The 21,219-nt window shown below is 40.1% G+C and overlaps 2 protein-coding genes across 7 annotated transcripts in view; one reads left to right on the forward strand and one right to left on the reverse strand.

The window, feature by feature from the left end:
- LOC116424729 (protein Skeletor, isoforms B/C) overlaps window positions 1-16,904 on the forward strand; it is a 91,808-nt gene extending 74,904 nt beyond the window's left edge. For all 6 annotated transcript variants that reach the window (XM_076364961.1, XM_076364959.1, XM_076364960.1 and 3 more), the window contains exons 5-12: window positions 1,382-1,620; window positions 2,019-2,199; window positions 2,414-2,434; window positions 3,130-3,502; window positions 4,179-4,499; window positions 4,910-5,033; window positions 5,287-5,581; window positions 6,063-16,904. In XM_076364961.1, coding sequence (XP_076221076.1) covers window positions 1,382-1,620; window positions 2,019-2,199; window positions 2,414-2,434; window positions 3,130-3,502; window positions 4,179-4,499; window positions 4,910-5,033; window positions 5,287-5,581; window positions 6,063-6,182 — 1,674 coding nt within the window. In that variant the 3' untranslated portion in view covers window positions 6,183-16,904. The remainder of the gene's footprint in view (window positions 1-1,381; window positions 1,621-2,018; window positions 2,200-2,413; window positions 2,435-3,129; window positions 3,503-4,178; window positions 4,500-4,909; window positions 5,034-5,286; window positions 5,582-6,062) is intronic.
- On the reverse strand, window positions 16,827-21,115 carry Nup107 (nuclear pore complex protein Nup107). The gene is made up of 8 exons (XM_031971515.2): window positions 20,904-21,115; window positions 20,148-20,828; window positions 19,439-19,929; window positions 19,123-19,330; window positions 18,086-18,939; window positions 17,629-17,946; window positions 17,297-17,548; window positions 16,827-17,218 (listed from the first exon to the last, which is right to left on the reverse strand). Exons 2-8 carry the CDS (start codon window positions 20,668-20,670, stop codon window positions 17,117-17,119), a joined length of 2,748 nt encoding a protein of 915 aa, XP_031827375.1. The 5' UTR covers window positions 20,671-20,828; window positions 20,904-21,115; the 3' UTR covers window positions 16,827-17,116.
- Window positions 21,116-21,219: the final 104 nt, after the last annotated feature.

The following is a 21,219-nucleotide window of genomic DNA, read 5'->3' on the forward strand; positions in this document are numbered from 1 at the left end:
TCTCGCCGGTCTATCTTTTTCTACTTTTTCTCTCCCTCTTGTTTTCCCTTCTCCCCTCCCCCCGCGACCCTCGACGTCTCGTCGCGCGCTTATTCAGACGTTTGACGGAACTTAGAATATAAACGACCTCAAACCAGCCCCCATCGGCGCGTCAGCTTCAACAGGGATGGGGTAAGGAATGATAGATCGACTTTTTCGACGGCTGGGGTGTAAATACGCGGTCCCTGAAAGATAGGCTGATGAGACGGTTCCTACTCGAAAGACCGGAAACCGCGGTCTCCTTTGACTCCTGATGGAAAAGTTTCACCTGTCAATGACCCCGCGCCTCTGACCCCGGAGTTCCGCGTGATTCTCGATTTCGTTGTCGAAGAAAGTGTCATTTTCACCGAAGTACTTCTCCTTGGGAATTAACCCTTTGCACTCGGACGTTTTTCACTAGAAATATTTTCACATTTTCTGATAAGATAAGGACGGTATTTTGTGAAACTAACTCGAAGAGAAATTACACGTACGTTGAGGAACTTATATTTATGTTGTTGTACGAAGTATAATATTAAATATCATGTTTTACAGTTGTACTGTACGAAATCAAGTGATGAATGAGAGTCACCTCTCGAGTGCAAAGGATTAAGTGAAACTTGAATCCTTTATATTGCTTAATTTAATTGGTCTATAGATAATTTAACCGTTCTTAAATCTTTCGAACGTTCTTAAGCTGTGTAAACTGAAGAAACAGTCTTAAATTGTTTAAGCTTAAAATTTTGTTAAACATTCTTAAGTCTTAATATAGATGACTGAAATAAATATAGCGATAGAATATAAAAGAGGCATTCAGAATATAAAGTGTTCACGAATATATTTCGAGAGCTACATTAAGATGAACGTATTTAATACTCGAACTTTCGATGTTAACTATGTACAATCGTGAATTCATCCTTCGCCAGACGTCGAGATAGTAATCCTTAAAATTCAGGCGCGAGCGGAAATGAGAAACACTGGATTTCATTCCATGAAACGCGCAAAACTGCGTAGGAGGATTGTAATAGGAACAAGTAGAAAGACGCGACAGTTTAATCCAACAGAGATTCTTCAACGATCACGGTCTGCGATTCCGTTGAAGCGGGCTTCGCTGGGAAAAAGTTAAAAGCATTTCTCCCAGGGGATTACGCGTAGATTCGCCATTTTATTAATGCCGAGCTTAACCAGTGTACACGGTCCATGGGATAATGCCTTCTCTACATCGCTTTTTGGAGTCGCGGGACCGTTGAAAACTGAACCCCGCGACTTCGTAAAGATTCCACGGCCGGAACCGGGTCGAAAGAGTCGGGGAGCAAAAACTTTGAAGGCTTTTCCGGGGGATCAAGCGTGTCCTTATTTTCAGCTCAATTTCGGCTACGTGGTGTTCCCGGCTGGTCTGAAGGCACCAGAAACCAAAATGCTGTCGAAGTTCACGCAGTTGGCCCATGGAGTTCGCAGTGGGAACATCACCATCCTAGATAGCAAAACTTTCTACATTCCGAATTTGCATTACGACGGGAAAGGTCCGGAAGCTTATTTCTGGGTCGGGAACGGCTCGGAGCCCAACTCGTTCGGCACCAAAGTCCCCGATGAGAGGAAAAGGTACTGTTGAACCTTCGCAGGAATGTTCTGTGAATCTTGTGAAACATTTCTAATATGCGAATCGAGCTCGCGCGTTTCACTTTTACGGGAGGAAAGATATTTAATATAGTGATATAGGAATACGGTGATAATATATGATTTAGCGCAGCTTTGCGAATTAACATTTCTAATTTTTCGGAAGAACGGACTTGAGATATATCGCAATAATAGTTATTTCAATCCTGTATTGGCGTTAATAATGAATTGGACGGTTATTATTTTGAAACGGAAACAGATTGTTTTATGATAATGATGATAAAATAGAATATTTTATAAGAACGACTTGTATTGAATAATTAAATCTAATGTTTACTTAAGACTTTAGATCATTTTTTAAAATTTATTATGATTTCTTCCAGACTGTCGCCGCTGAGGCAATACCAGGGGGTGGATATAGAGCTAGTCCTGCCGGGCAACCTGACCATGTACGATATCGAATGGCTGTCAGTGTGGTGCATCGATACCAAGCAGAATTTTGGGCACGTTTTCATCCCGAAGGACCTCGACGTTCCGCCCGCTCTCGGTCAGACCAAAATCACGGTAACTGAACAACGAAATATTATCGAGAACGCAACAAATATCACAATCGCTGTCACACTCCCGCCCCCGGTTTCTCTCTTCGATTCCTCGTTATAACTGTCGAATGTTTTTTTTTTAACGCGTAATACCCAAACATGAAGTAAACATGAATTAAACATCGTTTCTCTTGAATCATCGAAAATTGAATTAATCGCATATAATTTTATCGGGATAGCCGGCTTGGTGGTACGATCCTGTAAGTAATGTAAAAAAGTGTACACATGCACACTCACGTTATCTTTCTATCTATCTATCTGTCTGTCTATCTATGTACCTATTTATTTATCTACTTATCTATCTGTCCATCTATCTATCCGTCTGTCTATCCATCTATCTGTTTACTTATTTATCTGTTTATCTACCTATTGCTCTCTCTACTTATCTATTTATTTATGTATTTGTTTATCTATTTATCTATCTATTTATCAATCTATTTATCTATCTATTTATCTATCTATCTATATACTCACCTATTTACTTATTTATTTATATTTGTCTGTCTATTGATCTATCTACCTACCTATTTATTTATTTATCTATCTATTTATCTATCCATTTATCTATCTATTTATCTACCTACCTACCTATTTATTTATTTAAATATTTATCTATTTTTCTGTCTATTGATCTATCTACTTATCTACTTATCTATCTATTTATTTATTTATCTGTCTATCCATCTATCCCACTATAAATCTATGCCTTTCTCTCTCTTTCTGTCTCTCTTTCTGTCTCTCTCTTTCTTTCTCTCTCTCGCTAACTCTATCTCTAACTGTCTCTCTCAACACTAAGCTCATTTCGAATCGACATTGCACACCTCACTTTCAATCTCAATCGTTCCATTTCTTTCGTTTTTCGGAATGTTTGAAGAGCGACGCCGGTCGTTTTCAGACGAGCAGCACACCGCCACCGCCGCAGTTCAGATACGAGCTGACCAATTGCAAGGAGATGCTACAGGGCCGCGTGCAGGTGGAATGGGAGATGATCGGCGAGAACATACAGATCAGGTTGTCGGGGCTCATAAGGGAGGACCAGTACGTGGCGTTCGGGTTGTCCGGCACCGACGGGAGACCCGAGATGATCGGCGGGGACATGGTCGTGGTCGCTTACAACAATACGACCGGCGAATTCATCGTCGAGGACTACTACATATCCGCGTATACGCAGTGCAACGGCCAGGAGGGTGTGTGCCCCGACGAGAGGGTTGGAGGGAAGAACGATGCCGTCCTCGTGCATGGGAAGAGGAAGGACGGGGTGACCACAGGTAGACGCCCCTCGATCTTTCGTTATGCAAATATTTTATTTTACTTTACTTTCTTTTCAGATGTTTTTCGTAGATATCCTATTTTATTTTATTTTCAGATATTCTTTATATGTGTTTTGTTTTAGTTTATTTTCATAAGGATTTGTTCATTCGTGTTCGACCATGGAAAAGGAACGAGTCACCCGAAACCTCTAAACCTCTCGAAACCCAGGAGTATTTCAAATTTCGAAAATTCGAAATCTTTTGTTACTCTTGCGACTCGAAACAGTTGAATCTTAGACTAAGAGGCGTAAAATCAATGAATAAACAATCAATTGCAGCGTGAATGTTAGCGTCCTTAATACTAGGTTTACGGACATTTATTGTAGTTTATGTTCCTAGAAAAATAGGCGTTCGTTCATTTAGATCTTAGAAATCGAAGGTTTAAGGATAGACCCATGGTTAGGTCGACCAAAGTTGACGTAAACATTCACCAAATAACGTTTGCAAAATCCAATATGCGTTGAATTAACGGGTTCCGTAAATCTACAGTTAAACGAGACTCTGAATTAAGTGATTTTCATCTGACAATAGCTTCTTCTTCTTCTTCGATCTTTTGTAAACGATGAACACGCTGAGATCTACGATCTGATGTCTGATTATCCGTTGTTCCGGTGATGTTCGCCATATGTTCCAGTTACCTACACGAGGCCGTTAAGAACGAACGAGCCGGTGAAGGACAGAATGATCCCGAATTCGGAGACCAGCGTGATCGCAGCGATAGGACCCTTGAACCCGAGAGGAGAGGCTAATGCTCACGAGAGCTTCGACAAGACGACCGAGGACATTCGCATTGATTTTTCGTCGAAGAACGTCCACGAGTGCCCGAGTTCCCTCTACAACCGACCGGACGCATTTGACATCAAACCGTGGCCACCGTTGATGATCACCAACGAGACTACGTTCAGCGTCAGGCTAGGACCCACTGGCGGGAAGAGGGGATACTCGAGGATTACTGGTAACAATCGAGAGATCCCCTATCATTATCAATCTTCAACATATAGACGAAAGGTTTCATTCTAAAAAATATTCGGCAAACACTTCAACTGCCGCTACAATACACCTGATTTAAGAATACAATAACAATATGCTCCTATTCGCAAAAACTATCGATGAATCTTGAAATCTCTAAGAAGAAACCGGCTAGAAAATCTTCCTTTCATTTCCATAAGTCAATGCAACCATAAATAACAGGTATTTAAGCGTATCCAACTATACAGTTCACACTGAGTACATTATTACCAGCGTCAAACGTTAAAAACTGATGATTTCATTTCAAAGAGCAGGTACCGTGTGAAATGAAAGCAAGTATTCATCGATACGCGATTCCAGTGTCAATTTACGATATTAAATAAATATGTATCGCAGGCATGCCTTCCCGGGAAATCGTTTGGTACATCAACGACCTGCTGATCCCGGAGGTTACCGTCGAGAGGGGACAGACGTACACGTTCATAGTGGAGGGCGGGAACGATCCCACTAATCCGGCCAGGCGAGTTGAAATTTCGAACTATTAACAGGGCAGGTTTATATTCCGCGTATTCAACCCTCCCTCTGCTCTGCCGTGTGTCCACGAGCGTCTCGATGTTCGATAATTACAATCGGAATTTACGGGGGCACATAGGCTGCGGACTGTTCGCGATACAAATTGCTCGCATAATTCGGCGCAGTAATTGGCGCCCGTTACACGAACGAGCGGCCCATTCCCTGGCGAATCTGCTTGAATATAATATTCCCGTCGCCAGGTACCACCCCTTTTACATCACGACCAGCATGGAGGGCGGTTTCGGACAGAAAACCGAAGAGGAACAGATGGCGCAGAAGGTGTTCGCCGGGGTGAAATACGACGCGGACGGGTATCCGTTCCCGACCGCTGCCGGTCGTTACTGCAGATGGGTCGACAAGACGGTGGACATGAGCGAGGAGATGGAGACGTTCGAAAACTTCTTCGAAACCCTGCGACTGGAATGCGACAAGGGCGAACCGGCAGAGCTTATTTGGACTGTGGCGGAGGACACGCCGGACGTGGTGTACTATCAGGTAGAAGACAATGGACTCGAGATGGTGTTGTAGAAAACTTGAAACCCGGAAGCTTGGAGGGTTGACTCTAATAGCTCAGTCTTGGAGGCTTAGAGTTTTATAGAACCGAGTTTTTGAAGCTTCAGAGCTGAAGGTTAAACGCTGAGTGTTGAAGGTGCAGGGTTTTATACGCTAGAGTTTTTGAACCTTCAGGGCTTAGCTTTAAAATCTGAGTGTTGAAGACATAAAGTTTTATAAGCTAGAGTTTTTGAAGCTTCAAGACGTAGAGTTCTATAAAGTTTTAATGTTCGAAACTTCAAGATTCAAGATTGAAACTATGCAAGCTCGATCCGAGTTTCCGAAAAATTAGTAATCTAGAAGATACAATAGAGGTTACAGTTTACTGCAGTCAGACATAATCACTGACAATAACGAGCCGACTAACCAGAGAGATACAGATCCCCGTGTCGTTCAGATGTTTACAACCCTTTCTCTGTTGTAGTGTTACTCACAGCGTAACATGGGCTGGAAGATAAACGTTGTCAGCGGCGCGTCCGCAACCCTGCCGATCATGTCGATGATCATAACGCTGGTCCTCGGTCTGACGGAGCTCTCGAGATGAATCCACTGACGGTCCGGCCGCAAGATAGAAGGCATGGATGACTGAAGAAGAAAACGGAGAACAGAATCGACGTGGGGGAGGGACACACACGACTCACGTGACACAAACGACGGTGATAATAAGATAACAAAAAGGAGAAGAAAAACACTGAAAAAAAAAGTAAAAAAAGAGGAACCGAAGATGGAAATATCAGGCTCGGCTGATAACACGATACAAGGTTGTAAGAAAGTACTTAGCCAATAAGGTTTAATCGTAACTTAAGAAGATTAGCAGAATATTTTTAAGATCTATCAGATTCAATATTTCGTATTCTACGGTATATATATACGTATACGTATATACGTATAAATATACATGTATATGTACATGTATATATACAGATATACACACAAACCTCTATATATATACATGTACATAATAAATATACATTACATACATTATATACATACATACACACATGCATACAATACATACAATACATACAAGTACGCATATTAAAGCGCACCGGGTGAAACGAGAATTCGAGAAGTGATTTTTAACGTTTAAGTGTTAGTTAAGAAACTAACTTTTTCGGGGCGCGAAGGGAGAAGCGGAGGAAAAGTATAATCGAAAAATGATCGGAGATCTTCGACAATAATACATCAGGATCAGAGCGAGCATGGGAAATTTTTCGACAATAACGTGAAACGAATGCTGTTCAGGGGTCGGGGTGGGTGGGGGGTGAAGTCGATTGCTGTCGACGATTCGAAATCGCGGGCAAATGTGTTTGAGTAACGTTCAACGCGCGTCGTCGTCGTCGTCGTCGTCGTCGGGCGGTACACGTGATTGTACAATGTAAATTTTGCACAAAGCTATAGTCAAGTATAAACGTAACTTTAAAGGATCGAGTAGCACTTAAGGGTAAATACATTTATATATAAATGCTGTCGACTTGACAATAATACGTAGGGTAGCGCGAGAGGAACGACGATGAAGGGAAACTATCGCTGGGTGACGAACGCGAGTAATTAAAAATCATGTACAACGGCGAACGAATAAACGTCGGATCGTTTACAGGGCTGAGGGTGTGACACGGTCGCAAAAACTATCCCCCTTGTACGTGTAACAATGCTATAATTATGTACATACTATAGAGTGGACCTTCCTAAAACGGAATGAAAGTATAAAATGTGCCTTGGGTACAGATTACTGAAACTTTGTTTAATTAACACGAATTAGGAACCACTCGGACAGTCGACGCCCCATGGCTACTTAGGAACTGGTCTCTCGCGCGTGAACCGCGACGCTAATTTCTATGCGCGTGTATCGTGGAAATCATCGATATCTGTATAAGCATCGGAGACAGGACACGGTAAACAAATTGTTCGTTGCTTGTGTTCAACACGATATAATGCGAGTAACGTTTCGCTCAAACAAGGAGAACTATTTTAACATTGTATAAATCAATTTTTCATATTTTTCTTTGACCTATAATGGATGAAGCGAGTTTATTGTGTTATCGTTTAAAATCCTTAGTTACTAAAATCTGTGCCTCTCTCCATGCTTTAGATATGATACGTTGATTCCTCGTTAATGGAAAGAGTAATAATTAACTTTTAACGTTATCAAGAAATTGTTAAGGGTTGTAGAAAACGAGGAATTCTTCTCGAGTAACAAAATTCATCGGAGGCAAAAGGGAAAAGAACGACGAACGTGCAACCAAGAAATCAGAAAAATACATAATCAATCAAAGGTGGCTGAGATCCATGGATCTCTTCGTTGAGATTGTTCTCGTAGCTTCCAGCGTGTCCAGATTCTAAGTAACGGGGTGTCCTCAAAATTCTCAGCAGCGAAAAATTCTTTGCAATTCCGATTGCTTATCGCACGAAGACCAGTCTGTATTTAACTACATATGCATACTTAACATATACATTACATATAAATATATAAATATATATATATATACATATACATACATACATACATATATTAAAACATATATGCATAAACATGCGGTACGTGTATACATATAAAAGAGAAATGAATTTGAAAAATTTATGTCATTTAGCTGTCGGCAGTGTCACGGTGTACTTATCGCTCGTAAACATTTTCTTTTATACACAAGCTGATCACAGAAACATCTACAAATTCAAACAGCAATTTTATATTTTCTCTTATTACAGATAATATTTTCATAGTAACGATCATCGGTTACAAATTATTATTAAATGTAACACAACGCGAGATCGATTAGAACTAAAATTGATGGACACTTGTATAACTGTGTGCATCAAATCAAGTAATTTCTATAACACAAATATTCTTCGTATACTTTTTATAATCGAGTAAGAACACATTAAAGTCAAGTTTCGTGATCAGTAACAAATACAACCCCCCAGTGTCCAGAACTCTCAGTAAAATAATCCCGCGAGCGACGAGCGCACTGTCCACGAAGCATCTGCGCGCCGATAGCGTCGAAAAAAAGACAGCGTTTAATTAGGGATACGTATTAACAACCATTAAGTAAACTAAGCGACAATAACGAAGACGGTTTGCTCGATGTTCGCGTCACGTCTGGGGCCCCGGTTCCAACGGGCTGGAAATACTCGACGGCAATTCTCCAAGGGGATCGGACAACAGTTTTTCCGCGTCCGCGACTTAGAGTATATCGTTGTTAACCGTTTCCTTTTTTTCCCTTGTTCCCCCTCACTCCGAACCCCTCGAACCCGTTCAACTCCCATAACACGTTCGCTAGCAGCGTCATTTGTCGCGGTCTCGATTTTTCCCTTGATTTCTGTGTAGGAAAAATGAATTTTACGCAAATACTGATTGGTAAATTGCTATAATACACTTTTAAATGAATTTTGCAAAAATTGTTATTTGAATGTTGCGTAGGAAAGGTAAAGTTAATTTTGCTCAAGTATTTATTGAAATTTTGCGTAGGAGAAATAAAGTTACTCTCACTAAGATGATAATCTGAAGATCAATAACACTCAGTTTTTGTATACCACAGAAATTCCTCAAAAGAATATGTCGCATTCAAGAAAATATTGCCATTACCAAAACCGTAATCGAAGCAAGTAGCTAGCAGCGAACGTTAACATGGTTTCTACCCCACCTTCCCATCCCGTCAGTTCCGTTTTCTTTTCTCGAGCGAGTCGGGGAGTTGACTAGCATGTAAGCGGATTAAAACTCCTACTTCTGTGAATGACAATAATAAGAGTACCGACTTGCCGAATTGGATGATTCCGGGTGGCTGCCCGCGGAGGCCGCGCGAGTCCGCGTGCCAGAGGCATCCATCTTCAGCTGTCCCGTCCCCGGCGGCGGGGGGCGAAGAGAGTAGCCTCTCGGTTTAGGACAATAAAGTAGGCACGCGAAAGTCGACACGCTGTTCGGACAATAATACCGAGTTAATGTATATTAAATCTATTATATTTGCATGATAGGAAAGAATTCTATATTTTTTCTCGGGCCAGTGAAGCGTATCCTACCAAGAAACGTTGAGGACTCTCGAGTCAAGAATCTACCAATCTAATGATTCCACAGCTTTCGTCGGATGAGTTCTACGAATAAAAGAACGATTAACGATATTACATATAAAATATCACATGTAACGACGTAAAATATATATTCGACGATAAGACGGAATAACAGATTCCTTATGAATTAATTCGGAGTAGAATCTATTGACTGATCAAAGTCACTGATAAGATACCTTCACCGTCTGATTATGGCAGTCAGAGCGACTTCGAACGACAAATCGATTTTTCTCCGATAGGGTAGCTTCCAATTGCAAGAGTCCAAGCACGTTCAAGGATACGGCTCACCATTCCCAGTTTTTAGACTACTCAGACAATAAAACTGTACTCAATTCCTTTAAGTACAAAACGTGAGCGCGATTGCGCGTCATGTAGCCGACGCGATGGCACGACGTAGGATTGACACGTTCGTCGATCGCCGCGGACGAATCTCGTGTCGTTCGAACGAACGGGAGATCTCGGATCAATTATTCAACTGGTACAAGTGTACAAAGACGAGGGAGTCTATCGCGTTAATCTATTAGTCGTAAAGCGAGTGTACAGCCGCGAACATGACGGAAGACAAGATGTCGGGGGTCGTTAGGTAGTAACGTAAAAATTATATCTTTTTATCTCTTCCCTGTTTACCCTCCACCGTTTCTCTCCCTATCTCTCCTCTCTCTCTTTCTCTAATTGTCTGTCTCTCCATCTTTCTCTCTCGTTTTCCGCTCGATCTTGTAGAATATTAAGAAACCACGCTGATCGTTCGAACCTCCGCGGAGCAGCCCTCCCGAGCAGCAGGCTATAAAGTCCTTCAAGTTGTTAGCGGTTAAGGAGCAAATAATAGCGTAAATGCGACTTTCGAAGGTTTCTTTCTTTTTCACTGTATCGTCGACGTCTGTGTAATTTAAACGAACCAGGTGTAACGAAAGTAAAGGGAAACGGGATGTTTGCGTGTGTATATGCGCGCGTATGTGTGTGTGTGCGCGAGATTGTACGGCCGATCAACGGGGAGCCATAGGTGTCCTACGTTGATCGGCGATCGGTGCGTGGCTTTCGAATCGTTAGCGATTACCGTAGCGGGTATACAAGGAACTTTTCCATTTTTCTGTCTCGTGTTGTAGCTAAGATCCATAACAGCGTTCCGCTCGTGTAACTTTTCTTCCGTGACGCGCCGATCTCGCGCGGGGGCCGCCACCGCGAGATTTTCATTTCCGGGACAACCGGTTAAAGAGGGAGACTAGAATGTGATTCTATCTCGTCAGCGCTCAACTCGCGGTCCAGCTGTCTAAATATCTTATAAGAACGTTCTTCGTCGAGCGATTCTGCAGATCCTGAATCTATACCATTCATATCACAATTGATTCGGAGTTGGGCGTTATTCGAATCGCTCGGGACAAATTATTTTCTGTCGAGTGCCTCGACTGTGCGGTAACGTTTCATTGCGGTGAATCATTTGATATGCTTATTCGGATAATTTATTTTTATTCGGTTCCTTGACAACCAGAAAATTTAAGAACAGGAATGTTATAATAAAGAGGGTTTACAATGGAAATAATGATATACAATAAGATTAACCCTCTGTATGTAGAACAAATTAGTCACATCCAATGAGAATTGATACAAATACTTCGAATAAATAATTATTCGAAAGAAGCTTGATTCGTCACTCCATATTTCAGTAGTCACGCAAAAATTACGCCCAACGTTGAATCGATTCGCTCTCTCGATGCAGACATATCCGTATCGAACATATCCCTAACATAAGTCTCGGCAGCTCGAGGCGATACGTTCAGCGCCTCGGCGCGAGGCAAACAGCGGACCGACTCCGGAAACTAGTCGTAAGGGTATCGTTAAGCGGGAAGCGTGTCGCGCGTCCCCGAGATCGGCGCCCGTGTTTCTGATTTCCCGCGAAGGCCGTCTGAGGAATATTTCGGAAGAATGAAACAATGAGCGTGGAGAGGCTGGAGGAGCAGTCACGTTCACGACGAACGATGCGATAATTGAACTGCGGATCTTTGTGCTATTCGTGATTTTTGATCGAACCTACGAAACCCTTGAAATTTAAACGGGAATTCGTTTCCTGCGATGAGCACGGTTCCCCTTGGGACGGGAATAAAATGGGAAACTCGCCGGAATTTCGGGAATTTGCAACGATACCAAGGCAGCACGAAGACCGCAATTTAATGGCGACTGACGCGGATGGAGAACGGTTGTACACGCGACACGGAGAATTCGGAGAGGGATTCCCCGTGTGGCGATCATTTAGGAAATAAGTGTGCGAAACGTCGTTCGAGACGTTTCCCGAGTGTCGAACAACTCGAACCGATTGTATAACACTGTCAATATGCATGTAACGACGAAGATCGTTTCGTTTCAACGATACCGTAGAGATACTCGGAGACTTTTAAAACTGGATATCTTTCTGAATCTTGTCCTCGTGGTAGAATATATTTTCACACTTTAACAGCACGGCGTAGGAGGCGAGCGAGTAGGGATTTATCGTACCGATGGCTCGGCTCCTCGCACTCTTGGCACCGCGAAGTTTCTCATGAAACTACGCGAAACCCTTTCAGGCCACGTCTTCTATAAAGAAGACGATTATATTTTCCTTTTCGGTGAGGCAGCTTGACAACTGGTTTCTACTTTCTTTCACGAGGAACGAAAAGCTTAGACTTTCAAAAACAGGATCGAACAGGTGTTAGAAATGTTGAGTCTACAGGAGAGTTCTGCCTGTTCTTGAATTAAAATAATATAATACAGTTTTAATACGTTTATTAATGTTTACTGATCGATCTAATTTCCGTCGTTACTAATGATCTTCCAGTTTGATTTGTGGATTCCCTGTAGAATGACTCTTCTTTGGAATCTTGAGATGACATTGTTGGAAAGAACTTTCCGATAGGCCTAATGTTAAATAATGTTTTCATGTGACGTTTTTAATGTTGTTCGGTGTTGTTTGTATTGTCATTGAGTTCTGCAATGCGAGTGGCTGATGAGTTTATGGGAAAGAAGTAAAATGCACTCCAGCAGTGTCGATGCGGCGGACAGAACGCTCGAAAGTGAAACCGTGTACAAAAAGGATACGATAAGTACGAATTTGTTACGATAGGCCGTCCTGAGTTGCGTTAAAAGTGTTACGGAGATATTTTTGACAGACATTACTGGAGGAATCGCGCGAGCAACGTGTCGGAATGAAAGTATAGTGCGGATTGGAAATCCAAATCGAGTGCGAAGTTCAGAAGTATCATAAGACTTCTTTCGGAACGAGAATTCAAGAATAAAGTTTTACGCGGTACACTTTCATTCAACCTAGCAATTGACAAACTCTAAGTGAACTCATTTTACACAATATTTTATCCATAAGCATTGACTTCTAAATCTGAATGACGATTGAAATGAAAGAAGTAGCAGTCAAAGTATAAATTAACACTTAAGCACCCGGCAATTCGAGTGTACGATATACGCCAAACTTTTTATAGAATCATTTAACGTAAATTAACTCTGTTTTGATACGCTGAAAGCAAATCGATTTAAAAAGTATACGCAATATCATAGGATTACGTTAAAAATACTTTATTTGATGGGTTGTAAATTCAGTCGTAATGTTTTACAGATAAGAAACTTCACTTTGTTTAACCGCTTGGCCTATGATTTCTTTCTCAACTCCGATCGCTACTTTGTCATTAATAATTTATTGGAAAAAGAGAAAAATTCAGAGGAATAATATTTACTTTGAATTCGAATGTACTGAGTAATATATATATTTGTTGAATCACGTTGAAAATCTTCACCACGAGTCTAGCGCGTTATAAGGCAAGGGGTTAACTTGACAGAACAGAAACTCCCTAACGCGAAGCTAGGCGTTAAAGTGTTGGAAACGATAAATCTGTGAACAATGCGGAGAAATTATTTGCAGAATGTTCAAAGTTGAACTACAAAAGAAAGTCTCAACGTTCGTGCAGCAATCGATGCAAGTAGAATAGGTCCGCGCGCGGTCGGACGCGAGTGCGAGGAGCCGAAGGGGAGGAGTCCATGAGAAACATTTCCAAAATATCCGTAGATAGGTCGTTTTCGAACACGCTGACGCGCGCCCCCCATTAGCGTTTAGAGTATCCTGTAGCGAATAACTTAGTCGTGGTGAACTAACAGTGAAACGATTTAAGAAGAGAGAAAACGAAGAAGCGGATGGAAGAACAGCAGAGCAGAGACATGGCGCAAGTCGAACAAGAAACTTTGTCAACCACCGTGGAAGAACACGAAGGCATAGAAGTCCGACGAGGGTTCCGAAAGAAAAGGGGTGAGTTTCACAGAAACTCCCGGGGGTCCTCGCGGACTTGAATAACGGAGGCGAATAAAAAAGAAAACGGAGGGAAGAAAACAGAAGAAGATGAAGTAAAATCGTAGTACATTATCGAGAACGAATAAAACAATTGTCAACCGTTTTTTTCAACGTTTACGTGTTAGACTAGGTTAATCAACAAGGTAATTCTATTAATCGTGTACTCGTAATTACTGTAAAAGTCAACACTCAATCGTCGAAATCCTCGTGTATGTGTGCGCGTGTGTGGAAGTGTTCCTTCGCCCGAGCGAGACACGCGCGGTGACTTTCGCGTCTTCTTCGTGGACAATGTTAAAAACGATACTTTAAAGAGATACGAGAGAGAAAAAGGTAAGAAAAATGAAAAAATAGTTTCGCGATAGATGAACAACTTTGGAACAGTAGACATTGAAATGAGAACTCCTGTGGCCGATCAGATTCATTTGTAACGTGACGCGCGTGTCGATCCATCGATCGCTCGGCAGGATCGTAAACTTGCCAACTGCATACAAAGATGTATACGAGTTTGAATTACGATGTCGGTGCAGCATGCCGCGTTGTCGGTCACGTGTATGTACGCGTACGTGCGTGCGTGTGTGTGTGTGTGCCTGTGTGTACATGCGTGGATGTTGCACGTGTCGTCCTTTCCAATCCTACTTTTTCCGTTCGTCCTCGAACAACGATCCTCCCCCGGGATCGATTCAGCGTAAAGAGATGTTCAACGAAACTTGTCTCGTAAAACTAGCAAAAGTCCTAGAATCAGCTGTCCCGCGACCAGACGTCCTCCCCGTAGAGGCCAATCTTCGTTTCTCCTAGCTGCGGTGCTATAGGAATAATTTCATAGCTCATCCGAATGATTTGATCCGATCGCCATCGATCCCCCGGCGCGGAGAACGCGACCGAGACTACAGTTTCACGAGACAAGTCGAAAGATCTATGAAACATAATACGTTAACGAGTCGTTAAGTCTAGGGCTCTTAGGTAAACACTTCGCACGAAACGTTCGAGATTCAGATTCGTTCGAACGCTGCAACGTTTCCGATAGCTTTTCTAAATAATCGAAACATACGTATATAATATACATATATATATATATATTCCGAAGGTGTCTGACGATTTCCGTTGCCTGAACCGAGTCGAATTCCTATTGCGCTAAGAGCCCTGAAACGAGGAAACAGTTCAGGCGAACGTCTTGTATAAAAAGATGCACGTGTATTTTTCCGCGATCGTTTGTTTCGTTGGGTTTCAACCGATCAGTTGGGTATAGAATTGGCTGGAAAAAAGCCGGCCGAACGAATGGCCGAACGAAGGGGAAGCGTGCGTGCGAACGCCGGGTAACATTCGATTGGCCGTGTCCTTCGTTTTCGGAACGGCTGGACACGCCTGGTTCCGCGAAACGTTGATTTCCTTGATATAGTCTATGCACAGTACAGTGAGGTAATTAAGCGAGTTTCATTTGTAGCGTTCATCTGTCCTTACGAGAACACGAAGAAGGGGAAACGAACACGCATACGGACACGCATCAAGCCGCACGGAAAGAGACGCTCGCGCGTTTCCCGAGCATTAACACGTTCGCGACCAGCGAACATTTGGTATCTTTCGTAAAAAAAAATTAAATTACACACATGTGTGTATTTAAAATCCGTGGTTTCAGATATAGGAAGGTGGCATTATATATTTTCTATAATTTTATTTGTATTTTATGAAGACGATTTCCTGCGTTCTATGAAATATTGTAATCATGAAGATTGCTAGTGAAACATCGGTCGCTAACGTGTTAAGGAAACTCGAAGTTGCAATACGAGGTGCAATGTAATCTAACGGGTGAAAAATGAGTATAAAACAAGACTGCTCTCGCCGGCAAAACAGCATCATTAACCCTCGGGAAATAAATAGATACTTAGGAACGAGGACGCTCTTAGAGCAAACGTTGCGGGGCTTTTTTCCCATGAATTCTCAAAAAAGGGAAGAGAACGTTGGTTTTTTAAAGGTGATTGTACAATCTCTATATTTCACGGTTGGATTAAAATATTACCAAAAATTGTCGGTGCTTTCGTTGAAGGATTGTGAATCATGCTGTCCGTGACATTTCCCCATCGAACGAGTGAACGATCTTCTTAATTAGATTAATATGTTGAAATTTAATTGGTTTGATCTGATAACGCCTTGATTAGGGTACACAAGTTTTTATTTTGGTCCTAGTTCTTGCGAATTAGTTCATAGAAGTCTGTCTGTCAACTATTGGATTTATAGATTTGGGATTATTTTGAATTTATTGGAGGACTTCCGGTTTCGAGGATTTCAGGTTTGGAAGCGTTGAAGTTTGAGCTCCTGGGAATCGTGAGAATAGATCCCGCCCGTTATCCAAGAGCGGCGCCGTTCGGTTAAAATTCAATGTACGCCACGCGTCACGAACACCTTCGTTCTTCATTTATCGTGGTTTCCTTTGAGTTAATTTAGATGATTTGAAAAGGCGGAAAACATTTACATTTACAGTTACATTTCAATTCTGCGCGGATCCAAGTTTGTACGTATTTATCCATTGTATGCAGATCCACGTCCGAAGGATAACTATGTATGGTGAAGATATTAGCATTGCGGCCGCTCCTAGAAGCCGTGGAGTCACGATGAATTAATTATTCTCCAATGGAAAAATATCTCAGGATAATTGTACTCGTTCATTGTCTCCCCCTGTCCTATTTCTCCAGACCCCTCCTAAATTTTTCTTTCCCCGCAATGTTCCGACGCGTTTAAATCTACAGCTTTGACAGCGCTACATTTATTAATGATTGGGTAAAAAGGAGCATCTAAGTAATCATGAGGTATATAATATATTATGATTATGAATTATTGAACATTGTATCAAATTTTATATTCACTTCTTGTGGTTGACAATAAACTGGTTTTATAAAAAAGATAGAGGCGATTTTGTACAGGGTGCTATCAACGATTCGATCCGTAAACAATAGATACCTAATACATGTACAGTCGAATACTGAAACATACGAATTAGCCAGATCCCTCAGCACTGTGTAGGGATAGTACTTTCACAATAATCCGAATTTTATTGTGTACGAAATTTCTTTCAATTATCACCTACAATTTGCCTAAAAGGTTCATTTCGGATAGCCCCAAGGATCTTTCTTCTGATCCATCAGGATAAGAGATGATTCGCAGATTTTCTTAAACACTTCGCGTAGTCTGCTTTTCTGGAACACCTGAAATACATTAAAATGTTAATATGTTTCTAACTCATTCGTAAATTAAAATAATTAAGTAAATTATCAATCAAGTACCTGGTAAAGTTGATGTTGCTCCGAGGCTAAGATATCCGCTAACTGAATGCATCCAGCGTGCTCGTTCATTTCAGTCATTACCGAATGAAGAAGTAGCGTAATTTTTGGAATACAAAGTTGCCTCAGCTTCTCCATCTCCTCTTCTCGCATCTCTTCTTCCGGTGTATAAGATTCATCGTTACCGTTATTTGAGTCGACCAACCAACCACCATCGGGAAACAAGAGCACATTAAAAAGTAATTGTTTGACAGCCTGTGAAAAAATTATTAGCTTAGCAGATCTCAGTTCATATGTCACAGTATTTTGTTTTATTTCAATTTCATTTCACGAACCTTTGTATGGTGTTGCATCGTGCATTTCCACCTCGCCATTTCTGTATCATATTGTGCTTTTTTATGCTCGTATGCAACCTTCTCGGTGAAAGTGGCATAAGGAGGTAACTCTTCTAATGGAGTAGGTTTCCCATGATGATAATGAGAGAACCACTCTGCAAAACCCTCTTGAGCGTCCAGGTAAGTTTTGTAACAAAGGTACTCTCGAATCGCCGAAGACGCTCTTCTTGATAAATTATTCGAAATGGTAAGATTAGTTATAGTGCCCTCCATTGTTGGATACTCGGCCATGACAGATTCAATTGAATCTGCTGGAATCTTGAACAAAAAAGTAAAACGAAATGAAACATCAACGTATCTTGTAAAAACCGGAATCTTAAATTTCGAATGCATTAGTGATTCAACTGCTGTACTTTGAAATGATATGAACAACAAGTATATAACTTTGCCAGTATACCTTATTAAATGCCTTTCGTGCAGCATCAATCTTTTCATTCATTAAGAAATATCTTATAAGAGCGTTAGTTTGCCATAATGCTTCCTTTCGTTGGCTTTGATAAAATATTAACCAATCCAATGCATTGATTTTTTCTAGATCATTATCAGTTATTGTGCCTTTCAAGTCTGTATCGTCAGTGTTCACATTTTTGGCACGAATACGCTCTACCACTAATTTTGTAATCGCTTCCACGTTCAAATTCGCATCCTCTGCGGCAGTTAAACATTTCTTACGCTGTTCGTAGTCTTTTATATTCTCCAAATAGCAGGCGTAATTCGTTATTTGAGACTCCTGAGGCAACATGGCAGTGTAGAAAGCGATTAAAATTGGATCATCCATTTCAATTAAGACGTGAACGTACGCCATCAGAACTTTATCGCCAACTTTATCGTTTACATTTTTCCCAATTTGTCGGAAAAAGAATATCAGGTGAGCTAAGAAGCGCAAAAAGTGAGGATCACAGATCCTCATATCTATCACATTCTCTATTTCCTCCATTAGTTTAGGTATTTGATCCAAAATTAAATATTTTTGAATCAAATGATCTGGTGCGTTCGATTGTGAACGGATAACTGGGTTTTTGGACGCATGGAGTTCTTTAAAAACATGTTCCAAAGAGATTTCGTTCTTCCAATAATCTTCGGGCATATTAGTGAAGCTTTTAATTACCAAATCCCTCACTTCCCTTTCAACTTTAATATCCAACAGTGTCTTCATAAATGCCCATAATGCATCCTGCCAAGAGGATGCAACCTGCAGCATTTGTTGGACATTTCCACAAAGGCTGGCATAAATGGCACGATAAAATTGACCTAAGTGACATATGATTTATTTAAGATTTGTTATTATTTTCAATCTCAAATGTTAGAATTATAATTTTTAATTTAATACGTTAGTTAACAAATAAGATTAAAAAATAGAAAAATAGTAGGTATAGAAATGTCTTTATCCATATTACGAAGAGCAAAATATCCTCGATATAAAAGTGTTATTACCTACGCGTTTGTCTTGGGAAAGGTCCCATGCACATAATTTCCAAAGACTTCTATTTGGATTTCCTTCAATAGGTAGTTTAGTATCAGACAATGGATTTTTATAATTAGGATCATGATAAGGTATCCAGCCTAATAAACAAGCAGCTCTCCATGGTTGTCCACAGTACTCAGCTAGTGCCTGTGCCTTTGAAAGTCGACCACAACGTACCTGTCACATAAAAAATACTTTCTATATTATATTGCCTTATAACATTTTCTTGTTTGATTGGTATTTTCTTTTCTTTTTCTTTTAATATTTGATTTAAGAACCTTATACCTCTATGAACATTCTTTTTTCAAGTCTTGCATCATCTTCTCTGTCCAGATCATGTAGAGGTTTACCTTCTCTGATTGGAGCATCTGGATCTAAAGACGATACTAATGGTCTACTCGAACGAAATGGAATTGAATCTTTATCCTTGTAAGTGAGTAATTGCCGAACTGTGTTCTCCCATGCAAGAGTTTTATCAGTAAAGTGTTCTGTACATGGATATTTATCTGCTTGATCTAATGCATTTTTTTCTAACCAATCAATTATTAATTGATATTCTCTGATGAAACTTTCAGTCTTAAATAAGTTATCTATTACAATTTTTTCAGATATGTAAGACACGGTTTCATCTGAATCCTCCTCCATTGCAGTGGGAAAGTTAAGGCTATTTATTCGATTTTGATATAGACAGTAAACTAGTCTCCATGTATTTCTTTCATTCTCTAAAGAAACTTCTTCTTCTGACACCTCCATGGTTTCTACTTTTGATTGCATACCTTTAAAAGAAAAATATATGAATAAATTGAATGTTTGATATAACAGTCTAAAGTTAACTAGCAAATATAATATTTTGTCAACTAGGCTGAAATATTTTTCAATAGTAACAGATGCATATAAAAGTTTGGTATTAACACAGAAATCATTTATAGAAAGTTATGAGTAAGTCTTATTAAATTCATTGTATTCATATCATTAATAATACTCTTCTCCATACCTCTCATTATATCCAAAGTGTCTGTGCAATTCTGTATGAAATCAGCAATGGTATCAAATACTTGCGCCTCTGAAAAATTCATCTGCATACTATGTAAAAAGTCATAATATAATTTAGACATGACATCCCTCCATGGCTCTTTAGCCTTTAAAATCATTCCAGTTGCACTGCTGTCTTCCATCATTTCCCTTAAAGTAAGCTCATTCTTTTCAGATGCAGCCATTATATCGCGTATTTCATGAGGTGCTAGCGTTAAGGAATTGTCCATGTCCAAAATATCATAACCTTTCATTAACTTTGAATTAATATAAGATTTATTCGACACTCTAGAACTATTAATGTCATTTAATTGTTGTGAATCATCTAAATCCTTTCGAGAATAATTACTGTTTTGCATTGATATTCTTCTGGGAGTTGTGCTTTTCCCGCTTAACCTTAAAAACGATTTTCGGTGAGCGTTTTCTTGATTATACATTTGAAGAGATCGATCCAAATGTTCAGTGGTATCGTTTATAGTATCCATTGTTGAATAGCTATTTAAAAATTTAACAATGTTTAACTAACACTATTTGTTATCTTTGATTCAACAAATGTTTACGAAAGTGTGACCATTAACTACCGCTGACAGTCATGCCGGTTTTCGAATTTTACAGGACTATCAACAGCAAAACAAAATATTTTCTTGAAACAGAAAAAAATTTCCTATATAAATATTATGTATATTATAATGAGAAACAATAAATATTTCTTAAATACCTTTTATTCGTTTACACAGTGAACTTAAATGTGAATGTAATATTTCGATACTAGAGATTTATGCTAAAACTTTGCAAATATTATAACTAAGTTGAAGTATGAAACCAATCAATATGACTACCAAATATGAAATTATACTTGACCTTTGCAGAAAATAATACATGCCAGATACCTAGATACAAGATGAGTTCCATAGATTTTTTTAGAAAAAATTAATTTTTATTAGTCATTATGTTTAATTAATATATGATAATAGAAAAAATTAACATACGAAGATACCATGGATTAATCAAAGTAGCGTGCAAGACAAGTTTAT

This window comes from Nomia melanderi, chromosome 2 (assembly GCF_051020985.1).
Source record: "Nomia melanderi isolate GNS246 chromosome 2, iyNomMela1, whole genome shotgun sequence".
Classification (NCBI taxonomy): Eukaryota; Metazoa; Arthropoda; class Insecta; order Hymenoptera; family Halictidae; genus Nomia; species Nomia melanderi.

What these genes read in the sequence shown, in the direction of transcription:
- Nup107 (XM_031971515.2), bottom strand. Translation starts at nt 20,670, where the DNA reads ATGGATACTATAAACGATACCACTGAACATTTGGATCGATCTCTTCAA. An exon ending in AAAAAAGAATGTTCATAGAG is followed by an intron (nt 19,331 to 19,438) that starts GTATAAGGTTCT and finishes TTTATGTGACAG; the next exon opens with GTACGTTGTGGTCGACTTTC. An exon ending in TTCCCAAGACAAACGCGTAG is followed by an intron (nt 18,940 to 19,122) that starts GTAATAACACTT and finishes TATGTCACTTAG; the next exon opens with GTCAATTTTATCGTGCCATT.